Raw genomic sequence first — 25,152 nt, 5'->3', positions numbered from 1 at the left:
ACATGAAATGCTCATTTGTCCTCAATCAAAAGTTTGCATGTTTCAAATGTAATAAGGCAAACCATATCCTATGGGAAAGCTGAGCCTCACAGTAGTGAAATATACATTTAGGAGGTTTTAACTTCAGGATATGGAAAACCTAAAAGTAAATTTCCAACCTTTTAATTATAACACACTCTGCCCAATAGGCTATCTAGGACCTACCTTAGCGGTGACCTATATTTAAAAAAGGCAAGTTTAATTATAACACACTCTGCCCAATGGCCTATCTAGGACCTACCTCTCTAGGATCTAGGCTATCTAGGACCTACCTTAGGGGTGACCTATATTCTAAAAAAGGGAATTTTAAGACTTGGCAAATAGGTTATATTGCGAAGTAAAATATGCAATGTAAAAACTGCCTTCAGGCTACAGTGGCAGATCTGGGACACATTTCATGGGGCTACTTAAGTAGGTGTCACAATATGTGCTGCCACAAGTAGCATTTAATTTGCAGGCCCTGGCTATATGCTATAGAACTCTTCAAGAAAATTAAATAGGCAAAAAACAGGCATAAACCAGTTTAAGCATGTTTAGGGAAGTGAGCACAAACACTTTAGCACTGGCTAACAGTGGTAAAATGCACAGAGCCCTAAGAGCAACAAAATATAATTAGAAAAATGGGGGTAAGTAGGCAAAACGTTTGGGAGAATATCCTGATAAGGCTGACAGGTCTAACAATTATGATTGCCTCCTTCTGTCTGAAGTAATGCACATACATCAAAATGTCCTGCAGTTTGTCTTGAGGTTTCGTCAGGCTGCTTGCTTGATGTGTTCTGTCATGAAGGATGTCTTTTTAACATAGATGTTCCCTTTCTCTGCATTGTGTGAAGTGCCTTGTTTTCTGATATTAGACCACTCTATTTTTTGAGCTTTCAAGAAGCCACTGTAGATTGATGCTTAACTCTCGTTCCTCGCAACTCAGCTGTCCTTCCCTGTCATCCCCCACATCCTCCAGTGTAGACACTCTTTGTTCTAGATCCCCAAAGTCAAGATTTGCTGCTTTAATTCTCTAGAGACCTCCTGTCTCCATGTTGTGAAGTTGACTCCTGAGTCTGCTGAATATCTCTTCCATTAAGGAGTGGTTGAGGCACTTGAGAGGATTCTTGCAATTGTCTGTAGGGTGATGTGTCAGGACTAACCACAGACCTTCTTTAGTGTCTTTACTTGAGTTATGTATCATGTCAGTGGTCTTGGTCAGCATGTGTTTCAGGTTTTTTGTTTCTCCCATTTTAATGTGGCATCATATTGGGACGTGAATGGAGGAGAAGATGGTGCTCAATTCCCCTGGGGCAAAATAATCTACTTCAGATCTCTATTTGGTGAGCACATGGTTTTTAGAGGTCAGTGAACTGCATCAGAGTTGAGAGGGGCTCTGCAGGCATTGGCCTGGGACAATTAGAATGACACCATGTGCAGGCGGGGGCATTAGGCTAAAGTGCAGGGACGCCTGCTCCCTGTTATGGGGAATGCCAGCCGCTTTCTTTGACTCTGGCATCCAAAGCTCATAGGAGTTGATGTGCTGCACTGTGTGCTGAAGCAGCACTCAGCATTTCAGCAATCGTGAAAAGGGGGAAAGAGTTGTCCCTGGTCAACCACCCCTCTCTGGAGTCAATAGGTGAGGGTTAACTGTATCCCAGAAGTCCCCCCCTGTTTTTCCTGTCCCCAACTTAAAGGGGGCTAAGCTATGAAAGAGAACTCTGTATGGCTGGGCTCCAGTCCCGATGTCGCCCTTACAAATGGGCTCATGCTGCTTGTCTTGTGTGCAGTAAAAGGGGGCTCTCTATGTCATCTCCAGAATCCTCTCTTTAGTGTTGTTCGCTTGCTCATCAATGTGCAGGGGATGATTTCACCTTGAATGATCATCTGCACAGTAATCTCCAGGGGATGACCTTATCTTATCTGACCTGTGCTTGCCACTTTGTAAGAGGAGATCCTTGCTTCTATAATCTGGAATATCAGGAAGGCGCTTGCACCCCCAGGCAGTAGCAACCACCCAGAGGGGTCATTTCTGACATCGACATGTGTGGCACTGAGAATTGCAGAGTTCATTTCCTGCCAACCAGGGGAGATCCTTCTTTGGTGTAATAGAATGCTACTTTCTCCCCGGGAAAAGATCTTGCATATATGGCCTAGGAAGACAAATGTGTGCCCTCCTCTGTCACAGCCACTAAACTAAGAGTGTGGTGACTGCAGGCCCACTCAGCATGTCAGGCACCGATGATCCAGAAAGACCCTCATAACCATCATAGGACACCCCAGATGCCACAGAGAGCCCCTAGTGCAGTGAACCATCTCTGTGTGCTTCAGGAGAAGGTGAAGGACTTGGCAGTGGTTGGGCCAGGGTTGCAAATTCAGACCAGTTCTTTCACTCGGTCCCCATCTTACCTGTGCCCTCTCATATTTATCCTGTTCATAGAGTCCACCACAGAAGATGGGGGAGTTCTTCAAAGCATGACAATAAGCATGGAGCTAAGGGTGAGTTTTATTTTAGTGCTGAGACTTAGCTTCTTACCTGTCTCCAGAGGTTGCATGCAAATGTGAAAGCTGACTGTGACAGAATTGGCATGAAATGTTGATGAAGTAGTTGAGAGCTAGAGTTTAAGCCATAGGTTTTGAAAATATTGGATTCAATAAACTCAAGTAGGTCTTTGCAGTGTAATTTAGGTATGAGTTGTTTACTTTTCAAAACATTGCGATTGATCAATTGTTCAAGATTTCCTTTGTACAACTGGATTCCTCACTGAATTTTCAGCATGGCAGCCTCTCTGTTGCATTGTAGAGGGATTTGTCGTGTTCGGTTTTTGACCAGCCCACTCCATTTCAGCAAGTACTCTGCTGAACCACGTATTGGTTGCTGTGATAACGTTGCTTTGATGGGCTTTTTTTTTTAAAGGAGTTAGGATGTCCGGGGAAGATGATACATTGTTGCTACAGCTGTCCACTAAGAACGCAACACGTGTATCTTGAATCAGGTTCCTCTGTGCTAAAGGTTTTGAGCCACCAATGGATTTAGATATTTTTTTTTATTACAACATAAAGGAACATGCAGCCATAAATAAATGCATTCAAGTGAGTAAAAGGAGACTTATTGACTAGTCACTGCATTGATCCAGTGTTTTGCAAAGTATCAAACAGTGGTATTCCTTCCCCAGGACGTCAATAAAAAGACATTGCTAGGAATTCAGATGACATGCTAAATATGTTTATTTTCATACGTTACATATAAGCGTATTAAGATTGGTATGCTACACTTACCTTTCCAAAGAAACAACATCAGAAGCAGCCTAACCAATCCCATCTTTGGGCTGTCATAGATGATTGAGGTATGGCCGGATTTGTTAATTTCACTAGGGCACTTGTACTCCAACAGGGAACTGTATTTCCTGGAAAGGTGTAAAGGCATCACATTTTCCTGATACACTAAATAATTCCAGTGGGTTGATCTAAGGAGGTAAATAACATAGAAGTGCTCTTTATTAGTGTAATAATTTGACACACAAGAATATACGTAGCAATACAGCAACCACATAATAACAATACATTTGATCAGATCATTCAGACATAGATCATAAAATGTGATGTCCATTGGAAGTGCAGCTGCTTTGTGAACTGCATGTATCACGAGAGCAAGGGACTGATTAAGGTTACTATGGATTACTATAGGAGCTCTTTTGGAAAAGTGTAATGCCGGGCAATGTGTTTTTGTTTTTCAATAATAATTCTGAAAGTGACGCAATTTTTCTCTACACCTGGGAGCCACTTGTGACTTTCCCTGCACACGCCCACCAAGCCTCACAATGTGGACCATAGCATGGACATTCTGCGTCATCCCAAATAAAATAGTGGTAATTGTATCTGGAATTAAAGTTTCTGGCCATTTAGGTGTTGTGAATAACCTCTATAGAGTGAATTGTTTTTCGTGGATGTAGGGAGTGTTTGTTATTTTAATGTGAATTTAGAATGAAAAGTCCTCAAGAACCAAGGACAAGTAAGGCACGCTCATGGATAATGTCTTATATTACCACTAAATTGCATTTGGTCCTGATGCCCAGGCAATTTGAAGTCCAGTGAGACCAGCCAGTCATCATGCACAACTGCTGTCAGCATCTGTGCCAAAGTAAACAGATACCATTTCTGGAGTGAGTGTACATGTTGCAGTTCCAGGTTGGAGTAAAATCCATCTCCTTTTTACACAAGCAAGGAGCAGGTTCAGAAGTTGCTCTCTGCTTGATGGCTGGGCCTTTTTATTCCATAACTTAATGAGCGCTTTCAAATCCATAGGAATTTTCTCATATCGTAACCAAACACTTTTTAAAGTCTATCGCCTAACTTTTCCTTACGTTTTGAGTACGTCAAGGGACATTTAAAAAATGCATGGCGGACGAAATCATGTTCTTTAATATGGATCTTTAAACATTTGAAATGTATATCACTCTATGTATGTACTGTAAAACCTAACAAAATATAATAATTGAGCTGTTTACAAGTTAGATGTGATTACAGTTGGTGGAGTCTCAAAAAACAATATTTAGTTTATACACATACCCCTAGATTCATCAAAGTCCCGTTTTGCGAGTCCTTAATAGCGATTATTAAGGAATCGCTATGTAGGACTTGCAAAACGGGATTCATGTAGGAATCGCTAAATAAATTGCGATTCCTACACATTCCTTATTTGCGATTAAAGGCCCATAGGAATGAATGGGGAGTTATTCCTTATTTGCGATTAGAAATTTGCTAATCGCAAATAAGGATGTGATTTCAAGGGTGCTAGGGGTGTCCAAAGGACACCCTGTAGCACCCCTGAAATGTAATCTACATTGGTGTTGCGCACACACATGTCCAAAGGACATGTGTTTGTGCAACATGCAACTTAGAAAAATGCATTTAAAAGCCAAACTGACACCGGCACTAGGGGAAAGGGCAGGAATACACGCAGATAAATACAATGCATTCCTGCCCTTTCACTTTGGCATAGGGCAGCACAGCAAGGTGTCTTGCTGTACTGCCCCACACCAAATCCCCATAAATGAGGCCCAATATGCACAGCCTCAGAAAGCACATCATTGCATTTTCACTTAAACATTTGTGCTGTAAATAGCACAGGGTTCCTATGAGCTGAATTTTACAAGTGTGACCAGGATAATTACAGTTCGCCGCTGCAGTTGTAGAAGTCAGTGGTTAATCAAATGAGGCTGCTCTGCCTCAAAATGCAAAGCCCTCTTTACTTATTTTCACTTTTCTCTGGTTTGGGGTGAGAGCGGCTTGCAGTACGAGAGGGTAACGGCTCACTTCTCCACTGCTTAGAGCAGCGCAGTGGCCATTCCTCCATGCAGCCTCCAATGCCCATCTTGCCTCTTGCAGCTTTCCTTTAACCCCATCCTTCCCAACTTGTAACTGGTGGAGCCAGTAAGACTTTGTTTACCCAACCCTGTAATAAGCAAAGCCAATTAGTCTAGCATTAGCAACCAGGCTCATGCCTTTGCTATTGCTTTTTTTGTAATGATTTCATGAATCTTTATTATAAATAAATAGATATAGTTTCAAAGAAAATTGGATTGGTAGATTGAATTGCAAAGTTAGAAATGCAGAGAGGGTTGCAGATAGTTGGATAAGGTTGCCAAGGTAGAAAGCATTACAAAGATAAAAAGATGGATGGATGGATGGATGGATGGATGGATGGATGGATGCATGCATGGATGGATGGATGGATGGATGGATGGCGGGCAGGCAGGCAGGCAGGCAGGCAGACAGACAGACAGGCAGGCAGACAGACATACAGACAGACAGACAAATAGATAGATAGATAGATATATAGATAGATAGATAGATAGATAGATAGATAGATAGATAGATAGATAGATAGATAGATAGATAGATAGATAGATAGATAGATTTTCAAGACATAGAGTTGCACTTCTGTGTATGCATAATAAAAATATGACAACTAGATACAGAATGGTTTGAAATGGACATGATCTGTTGTGCAGTGAAATAGCTGCAGTCAAATACACAAAGGCCTTGCCAAAATGAAGTTACGATAGCATTAGTAGCAGAAAGTAATTCTATGTCAGGACAGGAGTCTGCGACTATGCTATTTCTCATTTCTTTAATGAAATGCTCAGCAGCCAATAAAAAAACAAAAAACTACATTTCCCATGAACATTAGGGAAGAACCATAGAGTCTGTAGTATAAAAGGGCACAACACTAGTGCTTCTTCCTCTTTCTTTGCTGCTCCGCAGCCAGTTAAGTCACTTTATCTTTATTCCCATGCTCTTTGCTGTTTCTGTGCATCGTAATTGCTAAATATCACTTGCCTTGTATTGCCTACTTTGCATTTGCAGCGCGCGGTGCTTGCGCATTCGTAGAGCGCTCCGGCTCCGATTCCTGTGGTTGCCGTTTTCGTGTGTTTCGCCCGTTTGGCGGCGTGTCCCTTTGGGAGCGTGTGTTCGCCTCCCTGCGCCTGGCCGCTGGTGCCCGGTTGCTATTATGGAGCGGGAGTAGGGGTTGCCAGCTCGCGAAGAGAGCGCGAGTGCTCTCGAGCCGTGGTTGCACGGGTGGCGGTGTCGCGCATGCGCACTGCTGTATTTCCGGCTTCAGTGTTTCTACACAGCGCCGGTTGAGAGAAAGGTCGTTCTTAGGACGCCCACACCCACAGCCTGTGTACTTTTGACCCCGTTTGACACCGGAGTTCAGGAAAGAGCTTCGGTTGTAATATTGTTGCATAGGCTCAGCCTAGAGTGTATTTTGGTAGGCTGGCTTATCTCCCTCCACACTTTAACTGTTTTTCTGAGTCAGGTTTGTGCCTGCTCTGTTTTGCCTGCTGTGGGGTTCGCACTCCTCCCCCCTGAATTGTATCTCTGATACTCCAGATTTAGTGTAAGTCATCTTGTGGGCTTTGAATTGTTGCACTAGTGTAACATGGCGGAATATTATGACGCAGAAGATGACTATTACTATGGGGATGAGGATGATGATTCTCATGAACATAACTTAGTGGAGGAACTGGATAAGGGTGTCCAGCAGTCTGTCAATAAGGCGCTTGTCTGTGCCATAAATCCACTGACGATTCAGAAAAGGGGGTGGTGATGAACAGAGTGTCTGAATTAAGCAGACCACTCTTACCCAGTACAAAGATCAGGGCTTGATCCATCACCGTTATTTATCTCACTGCACCATCCCAGCTCAGAACCTGGCTATATGCAAATCAGTCTGTCCCTGGCCCAGTGCATCATGGGAACAGGGCAGACTAAACTAGCGGAGCTGTCGACCTCTGAGTCGGGTCCAGAGGCGCAAGGCCTGTTGTTTGGACAACCTTTTTTGAAGGAGCTTACCAAATTTGTCTCCACCTTCAGTGGCATCGACACGCATAGCCCGGCGCAATGTCTCCATTGCGCCGGGCTATGCGTCCGGTTTTTGCCAAGGCCGGACGACATTGTGGACGCTCGTTCGGCCGTGGGTCGCACCAACAGTCCCAGTGAGGTACCTCCTCTCAGCGTGGTGGAGGACACGACTCCGGATACTCCACCAGAGCGAATTTCTACCCCTCCCACAAGGGAAAAGGACAGTATGGAAAAGGCCGGTCAGGAGGACAGCAAGGTCATTACCAGGGTCCAACTCAGCAGGTGAGCCTGATTCATGCTTGCGATGTGATTTTGGGGGGCAGGGTGCAGTTTTTCCTCGAAAACTGGCGCATGATCTCCAGCGATGTATGGGTGCTAGAAACCATTCAAGGGTTCAAGATAGAGTTCTATCACCCCCTGCATCAGACCCGTCCTCCCCCTCCTTTAAGTTTTCCCTTCAAGATCAAGCTTGTCTTCCAGAGGAAATCAGCGTTCTGGTACAGAAAGGAGCGATTCTTCCCACCGCCCGTCATCCAAAGGGATTTGCCAGCTCAGTCTTTCTGGTCGAGAAGAAAGGAGGCGGGTCTCGCCTGGTTCTCAACCTGAAAGACTTCAACGGCGGGGTTGTCTACCGGCCCTTCAAGATGGAGGGCATCCATATTTTACGGGATCTCCTTCGCGAAGGAGACCGGATGGTCCGTATGGACCTCAAAGACGCGTATCTGTCAATTCCGATCTTCAAGCCTAATCATCGGTTTCTCCAGTTTCAGTGGCAGGGGATTTGGTACGAATATCAGGTTCTCCCGTTTGGCCTTTCGTCAGCACCATGGTGCTTCACGAAACTTCTGAGGCCGGTTGTAGAACATCTCCGTGCTCGAGGTATACATCTGATTATTTACTTGGACGATATTCTCCTAATGGCAGATAGCCCACTCAGGCTCCTGACTCATCTGGAGTGGTCCATCGATCTTTTGCAATCTCTCGGTTTTCTGATCAAAGTTCCAAAATCGGTTTTAACTCCGACGCAATCGATAGATTTTCTGGGTTTCAGGATCGATTCTGTTGCTTGTCAACTTCTTTTGCCCACTCAGAAAATTCAATACATCAAGAGGGAGTTGACATCTGTTATTTCTAGACAGACTGTGTCGTTGAGATCATTGGCACGTGTGGTAGGTCTGTTGGCATCTTCCATTCAAGCGATCTTCCCGGGACCGCTGCATTACCGAGCGATGCAGCGTCTCAAAATCCAACATCTCGGCAAAGGCCTCAGGTACTCGGATCAGATTCCTCTGTCGGAAGAGGTGAGATGGGAGATGCAATGGTGGCTGGACCACATGGAGGCCTGGAATGGTCGAGCTCTCTTCAGTGCATCGCCGGAACTAGTGATCGAATCCAATGCCAGTCGCTGGGGTTGGGGAGCCCACTGCGGCCCAGTCTCGACGGGGGTTCGCTGGTCTCCTCAGGAATTGTCTCTCCACATAAACTGTCTGGAAATCCTGGCGGGTTCATTCGCAATCAGGTGCTTTGCTCCCCATCAGTCCAGCTGCTGTATTCTTCTCCGGATGGACAACGTGTCTGCAGTCCGTTATGTCAACAAGCTGTGGGGGACTCAGTCCAAAGTGGTGGAGGAGATCGCCAAGGATTTTTGGCATTCCTGCCTGCAGCGGAAGATCACTGTTATAACAGAGTATCTTCCGGGTCGCCACAATCAAATCGCGGATTGGCATTCGCGACCTCTCCGGGACTTCAGCGATTGGAGGCTTCACCCTCACGTGTTCCGCTCCCTTCTTCGGCGTTGGGGCCAGTGTCACATAGACCTGTTTGCTTCTTGCCTCAACACGCAACTTCCAATGTTTTACAGTTGGAGACCGGATCCGATGGCTCTTGCCACAGATGCCTTTCTTCAAGCTTTGCCCTCGACTCTGTGCTATGCGTTTCCCCTTTTCATGATGATCCCCAGGGTTCTGGCCTACGCCACACAGTTTCGAGCGGATCTGATTCTGATTACTCCGTTTTGGAGGGCTCAGGCGTGGTTCCCACTTCTCCTGGAAATGTGCTGCGAGGCTCCTCTCCTTCTTCCGCAGAAGTGGAATCTTTTGCTGGATCCTCTATAAGATCCGCATCCCCTGATTCTGTCCGGATCCCTCCAGTTGCTGGCGTGGCGGATCTCGGGGACCGCTGGACGATCCCAGGCATTTCTAGCGACGCTTCCAAGTTCATTAGTGAGGCCTGGTCTCCCAATACTCACAAGCGATACAGGGGTGCTTGGAAGCACTGGTATGATTGGTGTGTTCAACGGGAGGTTGATCCTGTTTCAGCAGATGTCTCTTTCATTATTAACTTTCTGGCATCCCTAGCCTCTTCAGGTCTAGCTTATAGGACAGTCGACAACTTTCGTTCCACTATCTCGGCGGGCCATATCCAGATTGATGGAAAACCTGCTGGTGAACATCCTTTTATTTCCAAATTACTTAAGGGTATTCGTCTATCGAAACCTCCGACTCCTAAGTATGTCTCTTTATGGGATGTTTCCATCGATTTGCGGTTTTTGGAGGCTTGGCCTTTTAACCTGATGTTATCACGTAAGCAGTTGTCTGCAAAGTTGACCATGTTGTTGTGTCTGGTCTCTTGTAAGCGTGTGTCGGATGTCCGTGCGTTGGACCTTGCGGGTCGCTGTTTTACGCCGGAAGGCGTTACATTTCGTCTTTCCAGACGTACCAAATCTAACACTGTCGTGATTACATATCCCTCTTTTCCTACTCATCCCAACCTTTGTGTTGTGCAATGTCTCAAGGATTATGAGGTAAGTACTGCTTCTTTCCGTTCAGATATGCAGGGTCAATTGTTGATTGCTTTGCAGAAGCCCTTTCGCCCTGTGACTCCAGCTACTTTGGCACGCTGGGTGAGATGGCTCATGTCTGAGGCTGGTATTGATGTGTCTGTGTTTGGTGCACATTCTGCTCGTGGGGCGATGGCCTCTAAAGCTTTTTCCTTGGGTGTCACTCTTTTTGATATCATGAAAGCAGCGGATTGGTCTTCTAACTCAGTTTTTAAAACGTTTTATTATAAACCCATTGATCATATTGCTTCTGTGGTGGTGGATCAGCTTTGAACAAGCATAATCGGAGCCTCCTGTCCTGACATAGAATTCAAAATTTACAAACATACATGACAAGAATTTTCAATTCTATTAAGGACTAGGAGGCGAGGATTATCCCACCCATTGTTATTGATTTGCATGCTTATTTTGCTGTACTATGTATTGCTGATGTTGCACAATTGTCTATTCTCTTGTTTTTACCCACCCTGGTTTTGCATTCTTATTTGCTCTGTTTGGGTATTACGGCTCTATGTCTCTTTTCAGGTTCCAACCAGAAGTAGAGTTGGCTGGTCTCAACCGTTTACAAGTTCTTCTACTGCCTGCATCCAGTTCCTTTGGATTTCTGTGACGTTCTTGGCCTTGTTCCTTTTGATCTACGTTGGATTGCCTTTTGGACTTGAACTGTTTCCTCAACAAAGAAAGAGGAAGAAGGACTAGTGTTGTGTCCTTTTATTCTACAGACTCTATGGTTATTCCCTAAAGTTCATGGGAAATGTAGATTTTTGGTTTTATATTGGCTGTTGAGCATTTCATTAAAGAAATGAGAAATAGCCTAATCCTCGCCTCCTTGTCCTTAACAGAATTGAAAATTCTTGTCACGTATGTTTGCAAATTTTGAACTGATAAACCTGGAGTCCCCCCTGGCCAACTCCAAAAACAAAATGATGAGCTGGTAGAATGCTCCCTGCTTCCACTTCAGGATCTAAACACAAAACAAAAAGACAATAAAACAATACATAATAATGGCACTGCACAGAAATAACAAGCATTTACAATGCAATAGGTCTCGCAGCATTAAAGTTTGAGTTATTGGCATTGTGTAGGACAATGCGTTGCATAACATTTTTAGCAAACTTTGAATTGGTGAGCAGTGAGAGTGTGCGCAAGAGTATGCTGTTCTTGAAAGCAGTGTGGTAGAGAATGCAGGAATTGGGTGACCTGAGCAATGTGGATGATGCACCTCACGCACTGGCTGACACAGTTATTATTCACACAGCTCTGATGATGCACCTTAGGCACAGGCTCACAGCTGTTATTAGTCACACAGCTCTGATGATGCACCTCACGCACGGGCTCACAGTTGTTATTCACACAGCTCTGATGATGCACCTCACGCACAGGGGCTGACACAGTTATTATTCACACAGCTCTGATGATGCACCTCTAGCACGTGCTCACAGCTGTTATTATTCACACAGCTCTGATGATGCACCTCACGCACGGGGCTGACGCAGTTATTATTTACACAGCTCTGATGATGCACCTTAGGCACGGGCTCACAGCTGTTATTATTCACACAGCTCTGAAGAGAAGTTTAAAAACAATCGTGAAGTTGTCGGCGCAGTGACTATGAATACCCGCAGCAGTGCCGTTGCACCTATGCAGTAAGTACGCCGCCGTTACACGCAATTGCCACTATCATGCCAAGATATGCATTCGTGTAATCAAGACCTTCGTTTTTCCCTTGTTAGGTAGCCATTGTGCTCATTCGCCATTGTAGCATCCGAGTCATGATCCCGGTAAATTAATATACCGTAGGAACCACCCGACCGATCAGGTAAAAGGCTACCTCACTTCTTTTAGCAGATGCACAGCACGCGCATCGCTAAGGTTTTTAACGTCCCACTTGTAATTACAGATAACCCGATCTAGCAGTCTCGGAAATGAATATCCCACGGATAGCCATATCATGTTACGAAGTATGTGCAACTCACATCTGTTTACCCTCCCATATAGTAATCACTCGACTAGCACGATATTATGCACTCTCCACCTTCGCTGTGCCCACCTAAATCGTGCACTTCTGCTGCCCTTGAATCTCGTAGAATGTTGTCAAGCATGTAGCTGTGGTTAGAATTGCGCTTTCCACTGTCGCTGTGCCCACCAACACCGTGCACCTCTACCGCCCTGCCTCACGTAGAATGCTACCTTGCAAGTTGCCGCGGTCACAATTTTACGATCACGATGTCGAAATTGCCCGTACTTAAGGACCACTATGAATAGGTCGAAGCCAGCCTTACTGCACGCCTATTCTTCCAAATCTTCATAGTCACTGCGCCGACAACTTCACGATTGTTTTTAAACTTCTCTTCACGTGTCAAGGATCAAATGCCTCACCGATAAGCACTTCACAAATTGCAACAAAAGGATCCTTGATACATGCATATTACTTACGTTATTTCTTGGTTTCTTTTTTCCCCCCTTTTTTTCTTCCTATTGTAAATATGTATGTAAAGTAAATGTAATGAAAAGGCTTTAAATATTGTTCATGTTCAAGACAACAATAATGTCAACCCTTGTCCTAATGATGATGCCTTCATCTTCATAGGCATCGAAACGTCGTCGACTTTTAAACCCCATATGCGAACTATTTATGTAAAACTTACAATTGCAATGGAGTGGTTTTTCTACATTTTATGTCTGCCTTACTGAAGTACAAGCACGCAGACTAATTTCCTTGCCTTGTTTACACTGTTTCTTTGTTGTTTTGTCTTGTATGTTGAGGGTCACGGCTATGCCCGCTTGACATTCTCTTTAAGAAACACTTTATTCCTGCACTTATTGAAAAATAAATCCTGTCCGGACGGACAGAAGACATACTACTTATCAAGTATATGGTCATTTTTTCTCTGTATATTATTTTCATATAGGGACCACTGTTCTTTGTAATAAATAATTTGCGCAGTTAATGCCACAAGACCTAAAAAGAAATGCCACAACAACAGACAAATGGAAAAAGGGAGGTGGCTGAAAGCTCTTTAGGAAAGTATATTATACATATCATTTTCATAAAATGAAAAGGTCTTGGCTAACACCAGAAGTAAAAAGCAAATGTTAAAGCAGAAACATGTTTAACTCGCGTCTTACAAAACACCTGGAAAAGTGCATGCATTTGGATGTGGGGCAGATTTTATATTTCAAGTGGAGTCCTACAAACAAAGGGAAAGGTTTTTTTAACTGTAAAAGGGGATAAAAATGACTACTCTAACTCTAATCTCAAGAATATTGCTGAAAGTGCAAAGATTTTTTTGTCTAAATACAGTCCTACTAACTTTAAGGTAAGTGTGTAGATTTTGGGGTGGGAGTGTCAAGATGTTTCTACAACTCCAGTAAAACTAACATTAGGGGAAACAAATGTAATGGAGGCTCAGATGAAATAATCTAACTCCAGCCAAAATTACATTGGGAGAAGTTTATATATATTGGTAGATTAGATTCCATTTACCAATTTAGAAAGCAGAAGGGCAAATTACCATTTTAAATGAAGTCCTGCATACTTCTGGGAAAGTGCACATATTTGAGTGGTGGGAGATTACAATTCTAACTCCATTTCTACTAAAACCTGGGAAATAAACTGGAAAATGCTGGGGTGCCTATTTTATTACTATTAAGATATTTTATGAATTTAAATTGTCTTACTCATATGGGAGCATAATTTTGATTACATGTCCATCCTAATTTTTCCAGCACCACCCATTTTGTGGTACTTATTATCCATTCCTTCCTAGTCCTCCTAGTCCCTCCCACATTTACAACAAAAATGCATATGCTTTTGTGCAGAGATCTCCAGTACCAGGGGGGAGCACTCCATATAGAAAAGATAGGATAGGCGGAGGTAGAGATCCATAGCAGGGATTTTGCGAATTGCAGTTTTTAATATGTGAAGTAGTACTACTGGAGTACCACATTATGTACTCCAAAATCTGGCACAGTAGTATTTGAAAGTAGACAGCTGGAAATGTCTGTAGATACAATACCTAAAAAGAAACTCTGTGTTAGTCAATTCCAGGATTCTTTATGAGATCTGCTGTTTTGTGGCTCAAATCCCAGCACCCTCACTGAGCCATTCATACTTAAGGACGATAACAAGAATACTAGTGATATTGTAATAGTAGTATCTGTCAGTTAAAACACTAAATAATTGAATGCTGTAAAAGACAACAAGTAAGAGAGTTATCATTTACAAATGTTGTTCATGCGTATGCTTATGCTACAGAAAGGGATTTGTTAAACCACAGTAGAACACACAGAAATTCACATCACACTGAGCTTTAAAACTGGGTGAATGATGACTTAATTAATATTGCGCACGTTTTGGACCCTCGTGGTTCCGGGAGGGCCCTAAACAGAATCTAATTAATCTTCTGGGAAGTGTTAAGATGTGGTTATGAAAGGTAGAATGCAAGATATACAGCAAGTAATCATATTTTTAAGAATAAAGACATGGTGCTCAAATGCATGCTCCTGGGCTTGGGAGAACGCTACAGATTCTATCGTAGCTTGTGTGCCACCATTAGATCAGCTCTGGGTGTGTGCCAATGTTACTAACTAAATGTGTGCCATGAATTCCCCAACTGCTGCAGGGGTTGCTGTCACAAACACTTGTGGATAGCTCAGTGCCAGAGCGGCTTTCAAGCCCAGACAAGGGATGCACTGGTCAATCAATCAATCAATCATAGACATTTATAGAGCGCACTACCTACCCGTAGGGTCTCGAGGCGCTGGGGCGGGGGGGGTCTTGGCCAGGTCTTGAGCTTCTTCCTGAAGGAGAGGTGGTCTTGGGTCAGGCGCAGGTCAGCAGGGAGGGAGTTCCAGGTCTTGGCGGCCAGGTAGGAGAAGGACCTTCCTCCTGTGGTGGCTCTGCGGATGCGTGGGACGGCGGCGAGGGCGCGGCTGGCAGATCGGAGGTGGCGTTTGGGAGCGTGGAAGTTGATTCGGTTGTTGAGGTAGCTCGGGCCTTGATCGTGTAGGGCTTTGTGTGCGTGGGTGAGGAGCCGGAAGGTGATTCTTTTGTTGACGGGGAGCCAGTGCAGGTCTCTCGGGTGTCCGGAGATGTGGCTGTTCCGTGGGATGTCGAGGATGAGTCTGGCTGAGGCGTTCTGGATCCGCTGGAGTCTCTTCTGGAGCTTGGCGGTGGTTTCGGCGTAGAGTGCGTTGCCGTAGTCCAGTCGGCTGGTGACGAGGGCCTGGGTGACGGTCTTCCTGGTCTCCGTGGGGATCCACCAGAAGATCTTCCGAAGCATGCGCAGGATGTTGAAGCACGACGAGGAGACGGCGTTGACTTGCCTGGTCATGGAGAGGGAGGAGTCCAGGATGAAGCCCAGGTTGCGTGCGTGGTTCGTTGGCTTGGGTGCGGTGCCCAGGGCGGGGGGCCACCAGGAGTCGTCCCAGGCGGAGGGCGAGGAGCCCAGGATGATGACCTCCGTCTTGTCTGAGTTCAGTTTCAGGCGGCTCGTCGTCATCCACTCGGCTACCTCTTTCATCCCTTCGTGCAGGTTGGCTCTGGCGGCGACGGGGTAGTTGGTCAGGGAGAGGATCAGCTGGGTGTCGTCGGCGTAGGAGATTATGTTGAGGTTGTGTTGGCGTGCGATGGCCGCGAGGGGGCTCATGTAGACGTTGAAGAGTGTCGGGCTCAGCGAGGATCCTTGAGGGACGCCGCAGATGACTTCGGTGGCCTCTGACTTGTACGGTGGTAGGCGGACCCTCTGTGTTCTTCCGTCGAGGAAGGAGGCGATCCATTCCAGTGCCTTTTCCTGGATTTCGACGTTGCCGAGGCGCTGTACTAGGGTGCGGTGGCAGACCGTGTCGAAAGCCGCGGAGAGGTCTAGGAGGATGAGGGCCGCTGTTTCTCCATTGTCCAACAGGGCTCGGGTGTCGTCGGTGGCGGCGATGAGGGCGGTCTCGGTGCTGTGGTTGGCACGGAATCCGGACTGCGAAGGGTCGAGGGATCCATTCGTCTCGAGAAAGGTGGCCAGCTGTTTGTTGACGGTCTTCTCGATGAATTTGGCTGGAAACGGGAGTAGAGAGATGGGGCGGTAATTCTTGAGTACGGTGGGGTCTGCCGTAGGTTTCTTGAGTAGAGCGCTGAGTTCGGCGTGCTTCCAGCTCTCGGGGAAGGTGGCGGTGTCGAATGAGGTGTTGATAATGTCCCGCAGGTGGGGTGCGATGACGGCGTCAGCCTTGTTGAAGACGTGGTGGGGGCAGGGGTCGGTCGGAGATCCGGAGTGGACGGAGTTCATCACGCGGATGGTGTCTTCGGTGCTGGTCGGGGTCCAGGCTCGGAGGATGGTGGTGGGTGGCGTTGCTGTGGTCGTGGCGTGGGTCGGATGGGTGCTGAAGCTGTTATGTATGTCCGCGATCTTTTTGTGGAAGTAGGAGGCGAGGGAGTTGCAGAGGTCTTGCGATGGGGTGATGTCGTTGTTTCCGGCGTTGGGGTTGGAGAGCTCTTTCACGATGTTGAAGAGTTCCTTGCAGTTGTGTGCGTTGTTGTCCAGTCGGTTCTTGAAAGCCATTTTCTTGGCGGTGGATGCTGCAGGAAGCCAGAAAGAGGTCCGCAGCGGTTTCACTCTCTACGTATCTTAATATAGAATTGTGTGCAACTTGAACTTCCCTTTTGGGCTTTTCTTTCACTACACTCCATAGCAGATTACACTTAAAGCTGGAAAATGTATATTTATGTACAATTTCTACCGTTGTGCTTCTCAACAGCTTTGTTAATTTAACATGTTTGGTGATAATCACTCAGTTTGGAACTTCCTTTTGTCTTACTTGGTATTCTCTACCCTCAAGTACCTAGTGACAATAACTTTTTTCATGATGTGGGACCAACCCCACATTCCTTTTATTTTTATACTAATTCCTCTACAGCAGTGGTTCTAAACTGGTGTGCACCGACCACTGTGAGTCTGCAACATCTACTAAGGGGGACCCCAATTGTTGAGAAAACTAAATATTATTAGCAGATTTCTATACATGTAAAAAAACAAAATTGCAAACCGTTCAGATAACAATATGTACTTTTTCTTTGCAATTGTTTTCATTTACCTTATATCATGCAAGTACCTTACATCCTATTCTGTGTCTCTTTTACGTATGTCTTGACTGCAAAACAATAAAAAAGTTTGAATTACAAAAAGAAAATTAAATAATATAAGCGGATTAGTATTGCATATATGCATAAAAAATCAAAACGTAAGAATTTGAAATGCTCTGTTATTGTGAAGGGATTTGAACACAATGGCTAACAATTAAGGCCCGTATTACTATGTTGGGTGGAATTTTGTTCACCCAACACTGTTTCGGTGTGGGACGCGACCGACCCTAGGTCGTCGGTTCTGACCACTGCATTATGATGATGCGGTCATTCCGACCACTGCATTATGATGCGACCGCACATGATGCAATCGAAAAATTCAGCCCCCAGCCAAGCTCCCATAGAGAAATGGGAGTTTGTGTAAATCCCAGCGCTGTGTGACAGATACCTCATAGTGCCTGTCACACAGTGCAGGGATTTACAGGGAGGCACCATAGGTGCCCCCTCGGCCCGAACCGGAGGTTCCAGGGAAAGCGGGCCCTGCTAGGGGCCCCCAAAGTTGATTTTCAACAGGTTTTCCATGTCAGAAAGCCCAACAGGGAAACCGTGTCCGAAACTGACATCATAATCCCAATGGCAGAAACACCATCTGTAGGGATTATGTTGTGGTCCTTGAGCCTTTTGGAAGCCAGCAGGAATGACTAGCTGGTTTGACTTTCAACCTCCTACATTGTAATTAGGCGATCGGAAGTCAAACCAGGGAGGCCCGTTTGAAAGCCTCTGACCTGTGGTCGGAGGCTTTCTGACCGACATCCTAGTGAGCCCCTAACAAAACGTTTCTCACTGACCTAGTCTGGGCATTTGGAGCAGCCCCCTTGGAATCCCTGTGTCCTGTGCCAAACTGCGGTATTTAGGTGCAGTATCCCCTCATCATCTCAACCGGGCCCTCCCTTACCCTCGATCCTGCATATGCAACCCATATTCCTTGAAAGGAACTGATATACCGCGACCTACCAGGAATATTCGGGGCTTGCAATGCTGTGGACCCTTAAACCCTCCGAACTCCAATTCTCGAATCTCTAGAACCTACCCTGACTCTGCAGAAGCACAAAAAAGCACCAGTTTTCATATTCAAAAAGTGTGTTTGTCCCCACCCCCTGGTCCTCTTTGCCCTGATGAAGGTGCAGCCAAAATAGGCTTCGCATCGAAACGCGTGTTGGCGTGATCAACATGAATGGCCCCTAACGCAGCTGTTATCAACTTACCCTATCCTGTTTGGCCTCCATGTTAACCTAGTCCTAGCAGTCTCCAAAATTACCCCCTGCAGGCTATTATGTACCTCCATCATTGTATGTGTGTGACTGTATTATTATAATGAGTGAGTTTATGAATGAATGTATGTTTTAGTGAATGACTGTGGTAGTGTGTGGGACCTGAATAAATGTTGTGCCTCTGTGAAGCCCTTCTGTGAATTATTGTTGCATATTTTTGTCTTTAACCCAACACATGTATCTAGATATGAATTCGTTTTTTATAAATAAATCAACTCTATTTTCCACAAAATGGTGTACTCTATCTGTCTGATGTATTGTTGACTCTGATACGAATTGCTTTGTCACCACCCCCGTACCACTAGGATCCCTTCTCTGGGACCTATTAATTTATATAGGCAGGGTCCCTTCGTTCTATTCAGCAGCGACATCCTAGTGAGGCCTAATTCCTGTCTCCAGCAGAAGTACTCGACCGATTGGCTGGCTCAATTGAAGCACTGGTATCAATATGCATCAGGAACAAAAAGTGCAAAGTGATATGCTAGGGTCTACAATGTCTCTTCGTTTAGAAATAAAACTAAATTTTGAAAGGTTCCAACCTTCCCATTAAACTTCAAATTTCGATTTTGCCGGAGTCCCCAGTAGCCAAAAGTTTAAACATTGATGTTTTACAGCTTAATCTACCTCACTTTCAAGAGTGTTACTGTGCTAAGTATTTTACTTATCCTCTAAAGTTAAATATCAAAGTAATATTAATACATACTAAGGGCCAGATGTAGGTCGGCCAATACCGGTCGGTAACGGCCCAAAATCGGTAAAATCGGCCGCTACCGAGCGGTATTGCGAGAATGAGATGTAGGTGCCAAAAAAAATAGAATCGGTAAATATCAATCGGTTAAATTCCGACTCGGAAATAACCGAGTCCATATTTACCGAATCGGTATTCACCGATCGGATAAATACCGACTCGGTATACACCGAATCGGGAAATAAGGAATCGGAAAACATGGCCATCGAGATGTAGAGTCGGAATTTACCATGGACTGAAAGGTGGTGGTAACCATGTGGATGCTATAAAAAGGCTCCAAAAATGCAACCCTCCAGTCAAAATGGCTGCACTCTATGTGATAGCGAGGAGGCGAAGGCTACAGGCTGCAGGACTGAGGGTATGGCAAAGGGAGGAGCAGGTGTACAGGCAGAGGATCACTCTGTTCCAATTGACTGAGCCTGAGATACTCCAGAGGTACAGGCTGCACCCCAATACCATCATGGACCTAATAGGGGACCTCCACCCATACCTGGATCATCCAAAACCCAGGGCCCACGCCATCCCTCCCCATGTCCAGGTGCTGTGCAGCATACACCTGCTTGCCTCTGGGAGCTACCAGAGTGTGATAGCTGCAGTAGGAGGAGTATCCCAGAGCTGTCTGTCCCGTTTTTTCAGGAAGTTCCTGGATGTCATGACATGACATGAGAATGGTAGACTACATACAGTTCCCTGACACACCTGCAGAACTTGCCAATACTAAAACAGACTTCTATGGACTGGCTCACTTCCCGCATGTGATAGGCTGCATTGATGGCACCCACATTCACCTATGCCCACCTGCAGCCACGGAACACGTATACAGAAACCGTAAGTCTACGCACTCCATCAACGTGCAGGTGATATGCAATGCAGGGAACATCATCACCGACATAGTAGCTAAATTTCCAGAGAGCACGCACAACTCCTACATATTCCAGAACAGTGGAATATACAGACGGCTACAGAATGGCGATTTTGGAGATGGTTATCTGCTAGGTAAATATGTAGCACACACCCTGAAATGTATTTCAGCTCCATGTGGAATGTGTATGAAACCTATGTACCTCTTGTTCTCTCCCAGGTGATAGTGCATATGCCCTGCGTTCCTTTGTGCTGACACCGTACCTGAACCCAACCAACAGAGAAGAAAGGCGATACAATGTTGCTCACAGGTCCACCCGCAATGTTGTGGAGAGAACCTTTGGACTCCTGAAGAGCAGGTTCCGTTACCTCCACAAAAGTGGAGGTGCGCGACAGTACACCCTCCTCCTGTGTTGCAAAATTATAGTGACCTGTGCCATATTGCACAATCATGCGACCAAGGAAGGCACAGAGGTGGAGTTGACACATCGTGAGAACATAGATGAGGACCAAGAACATGCAGATCCCCAGGCAACAGGGCCAGCCGCAGTAGATGGCAGATTGAGACGGACTGAAATTACACAACGCTATTTCTAGGTAAAGTATGACACACACATAGGTATACTTCCGGACATGAGTAGTTTATTCTGCACTACTTCATGATGGTCACATGACTGTACGTCAATGTCACTGGCTGCACATACTCAGTTGCTGTCACTGTGTGCAGTAGAGTCAGTTCCCTGCATAGTTCAGTTCTTGCGTCCTCGCACCACATTGCGGGATTTAGGTGCCTGTCCTTCAGGTTCCCTGATGGTGCCTGACTCACCATGGCTGTGCCTGCCGCTCCTGCACACCTCCTGGACAGGTGTACTGGAGCCACTCCTGCTGGTTGACCCCTCAGTCTCCTCCATACCCGTGTCACCAGCATTGCCTAGGTTTGAGGTCAACATCTGCTCCATTGCAGAGGTTACCCTACCCATGCCCCGGGTTAAGTCAGTGCAGCAGTGCTCTATTGCCTCCTGCATAGAGATGGAGCGTCTGCAGAGGAGAGCTGTGTTGGAAGCGAACCTGTTCATGGCCTTGGTCTGTTGGCGCATGTACTGCCGTTCCCTGGCACGCTGGAGATGTTCCCTATCAAGCTTGTCGGAGAGGACCCCCATGTAGGTAGAAATGTCAGAGATCGCCTGTGCTATCAGGTCCAGGCTAGTAGCCATTTGGGTAATGCCCTTGTCCATGTTGGACATTGTTGCGCTCAAACCGCGCACCTGCCGCTGCATGGCTTGCAGCGATTTGGCCTGCTGCCATTGCACCTTCACCATCGTGCCCTCCAGCCCACAGAACACGCACTCACCATCCTGGCCCTCCCCACCATCACGTGCCCTCCTGCCAAGGACAGTAGTGCGCACTGAGCCTGCAGACATAGTTGGTCTTGGCCTGTCAGGCACCGGCGCACTCTTCTGGGGGACATCTTCCTCATCCTCTGAATCAGAGGTCTGCAGAATCCTCTGCAGGGGCTCGGCCTGGCTACTTTCCCCTCCCGGCATGGGCGTGTTTGTGAGGGCTGGAAACCCAAACAACAGAGGGGACATTGGGATTGGTGTAGTGGGTGGGTCTGGTGATGAGGGGTCCTGGGTAGGGTCGTCTCCACCTTCTCCTGCGCTGTGACGATTTTTCCTTTTTTCTTTCTCCCCTCTTTTAGATGGTGCTGCCCTCCCCTCCCTCGGCGGTGCAGAACTGCGTGACGTGGAATGAAATTGACATAGTGTCAATGCTGTAGTTTGACTGTGTGTTTTTCTTAATTAAATGGTCTGCACACCTTTGCACAGTCCACAAAATCAAGTCCGGCTCTCCTACTGATTGTGCCCTCGCTCGCATCCTGAAAATCCTCTTTTCTTCTTGTCCTGTCACTCCTCTTTCCCTTCTCAATGCTTCCCTTTCTACTGGCTTGGTTCCTTCCTCATTTAAATCTGCTATTGTCTCCCCCATTCTTAAAAAACCTGGTCTTGATTCCTCCCTCCCTTCCAACTTCAGACCTATTTCCCTTCTCCCCTATCTTGCTAAAATTCTTGAAAGCTACATCACTTCCTGTCTTTCTTCTTATATCGAGCAGAACCATCTCCTTGCTTCCCATCAAGCAGGTTTCCGTTCGGGCCATTCGACAGAATCAGTGGTGCTCGCCGTCCTCGACGAGCTGAAAGCTAAGGCTGACACCAACTCCCCTCAAGCTTTGGTTCTCCTCGATTTGTCCGCTGCGTTTGACACGGTCGATCATAACATCCTTCTTGACCGTGTCAGCGCATTCGGGGCCCTGCCCTTTCCTGGATCACGTCCTTTCTAACAGGACGTTCACAAGCTGTCCACCTCCCCGGTTTTTCTGCTCCCCCCCTCCCGGTGCCCTGTGGGGTCCCCCAGGGTTCCTCCCTCTCTCCTCTCCTTTTCAACCTTTACATTCACCCCCTTATCTCTTCTCTTCTCGAGCTGGGGGTCTCTGTGTATAACTACGCAGATGACCTCCAGCTCGTCTTTGATCTCTCCTCTTCTTCTCACTCCCTATCCTTTTTCCGCTCCACTATGGTTTTTATTTCTGGATGGATGAGCGCCAATCACCTCAAGCTCAATCCAGACAAGACTGAGTTGGTCCTGACTGGCGGCTCATCCAGCCCTTGGTCCCCCGCTTTTTGGCCCCCTATTCTTGGTCCCCCTCCTACCCCCGTCCCCTCCGTTAAAACGTTGGGCATTAAGGTCAGCCAGGACCTGTCTATGCACGGCCAGGTCAGTGCTGTAGTGTCCTCTTGCTTCCTTTCCCTCCGGCTGATCCGTAAAATTTCCTGTTTCTTCTCCCTTGACTCTTTTAAAATTATAATTTCTGCCCTCATCACTTCCCGCCTTGATTATGGAAACGTAGTTACAATAGCAATGGTCAGAGTCTATCGATTCACTGGAACATCAAATGTTAAACAAGCAATTAATCAGGTATGGAACACAAAATTGTTACACCCAAAGTGTGCTACACTGTTTATTCATTTCTTCAGCACAATATTAATCAAGTACCCAGCTCAAATACATGGGTACCTAGATTTAAGAAGTATCATTACATTCAAACATAGGAAATACATTATTCAATTACGTCATTGATTCATATATATGCCTGTGGGCATTGCTCTCATATAGATATAACACTTTAGAGCTTCATATGGAGGAAATAGACAAACATTTTTCGCCAAATATTGACATTTGCGACGCGCTCAAAGTGATAGAAATAGGGAAACAGTTAAGTGGGATAGGTGTGATGGGAAACACGTGAGGACTGGGTAATGGTGGTTGTGACTTGGAACAATCACAGTGGTATAAAATAGGCCCTTTACAGTCTGTAGTTCGATCTGTAGTTCCAATATGCTCATATACATAGGAGCCGTTTTACTCCGTTAATTAGTCCTATGATTAGAGAGTGGTTGTAATCTGGTCTACGTTTCGACCCCCTGGTTAAAGGGTAGGTTTGGTCCTCATGCTGGGGTCTTCTTCAGGACAAGGAAGAACAGGAGCGCCTATGGATAATAATTCTTAATGAGTGTATCATGTTTTAAAGAAGCTTAAAAGCACACTAAAGGAACATATCAAGGTTGGAGATTGCTTACTTTATCATAGGCCCTTACGTGGCCATTGTGGTGGGACCATCAAGGGTTCCTTTCTTTTGAAGTAGTGATCCCGCATTCATCTGAAAGGGGAGTATTAATTACTAACAGAGATTATTTTGGCGTGTGTACGCATTAATTATCTAAAGATCCTAAGGAGGTACTTACTGGGATAGAAAGCCTTCCATCCAAACGGTTGTTTCTTCTCTTTCAATGGTCACAACTAGACCGACGTTTGTGCGGTAATGATTCACGCACCCCACGCGGTTCTAGAGGGGAATGGAAATTAAAATAGCCAGGTATTAATGGCAAATGCCTATGCAATTGGGATGCACATTGTTCTGATAATGGTGTTAAATATACAATATTAGCCCATTTATAAAAAATCAATGGGGAACCCCATAGGTTGTGAATATAAGCGCTGACAAACAGCGTTGGTCATGAAATAGACAAAATTACGACTGCCGCGGTCCTGTAATCGTGAAAAATGGAGAACGAGTGGTGTCTCCGTGTCCACTGTTACAGCGGCGAGGGTTGATTGTGCAACCCGGGTCTAGAAATAGCTCACCGTTAGATTTGACAGAAGTGGTTTTCTACATGTTGCTTCATGCTCGCTTGACCGGCCGTGTATGAGCCGCGAGGTGCAGCCGCCGGATACTTCCTAGATGCTCGACTGAGTCCAACCAATCAGAGGGCATTTACCGTTAGGGAGCGTGTGGAAAGCTCCGCTGCTCGCTGATTGAGTTAGGGACTATACGGAGGAATTAGTATCTACTTTGCTGGACAGAGTGTCAGTTACTGGTCTGGAATAGTTAAGCTTATGCTGTACATAGAGTATTTAGGGTGTATAATTGCTGTTTACTAGAGTGAAGCAAGGCATCTCCACGTTTGGATGCATATGCCTCAATGAACAAATTCTTATAATAGTTGTCCCGTAGTTATGTTAGGTAAGAATTGAAGCATCACCTCGTTGAATGCATACAATCAAATGCTTAAAGGAGTGGTATTATCACATACTTAGTACAGTAGCATCACCTCATTGAATGCATACAGTCAAATGCTTATGGGAGTGGTTTTATCACATACTTAGTACAGTAGCAGTCTTAAGCAAGAAATGACAGGTAACATTACACAGTAAGTCTCTATGGCAAAAGTTAAAAGGTAACTTAAGCTCTTACAAATAGGAAACCCAAGTATGGGAACAGGCAAATAAAGTTGTTTCCACATCTCTGCATGTATTATACCTATTAGCTGAGTAGTGCCATTTGTGAAAAAGTTGC

General features: G+C 45.8%; 1 protein-coding gene across 1 annotated transcript in view; it reads right to left on the bottom strand.

The window, feature by feature from the left end:
- Nucleotides 1–25,152, bottom strand: part of LOC147668186 (sialic acid-binding Ig-like lectin 13) — a 314,281-nt gene that overhangs the window by 249,551 nt on the left and 39,578 nt on the right. Inside the window, exon 2 of the mRNA XM_086948718.1 lies at nucleotides 3,298–3,485. Within this exon, the coding sequence (XP_086804844.1) occupies nucleotides 3,298–3,445 (148 nt within the window). The 5' untranslated portion in view covers nucleotides 3,446–3,485. The remainder of the gene's footprint in view (nucleotides 1–3,297; nucleotides 3,486–25,152) is intronic.

This window comes from Lissotriton vulgaris, unplaced genomic scaffold (assembly GCF_964263255.1).
Source record: "Lissotriton vulgaris unplaced genomic scaffold, aLisVul1.2 SCAFFOLD_1220, whole genome shotgun sequence".
Lineage (NCBI taxonomy): Eukaryota > Metazoa > Chordata > Amphibia > Caudata > Salamandridae > Lissotriton > Lissotriton vulgaris.
This window is presented reverse-complemented; position numbering and strand designations above follow the sequence as displayed.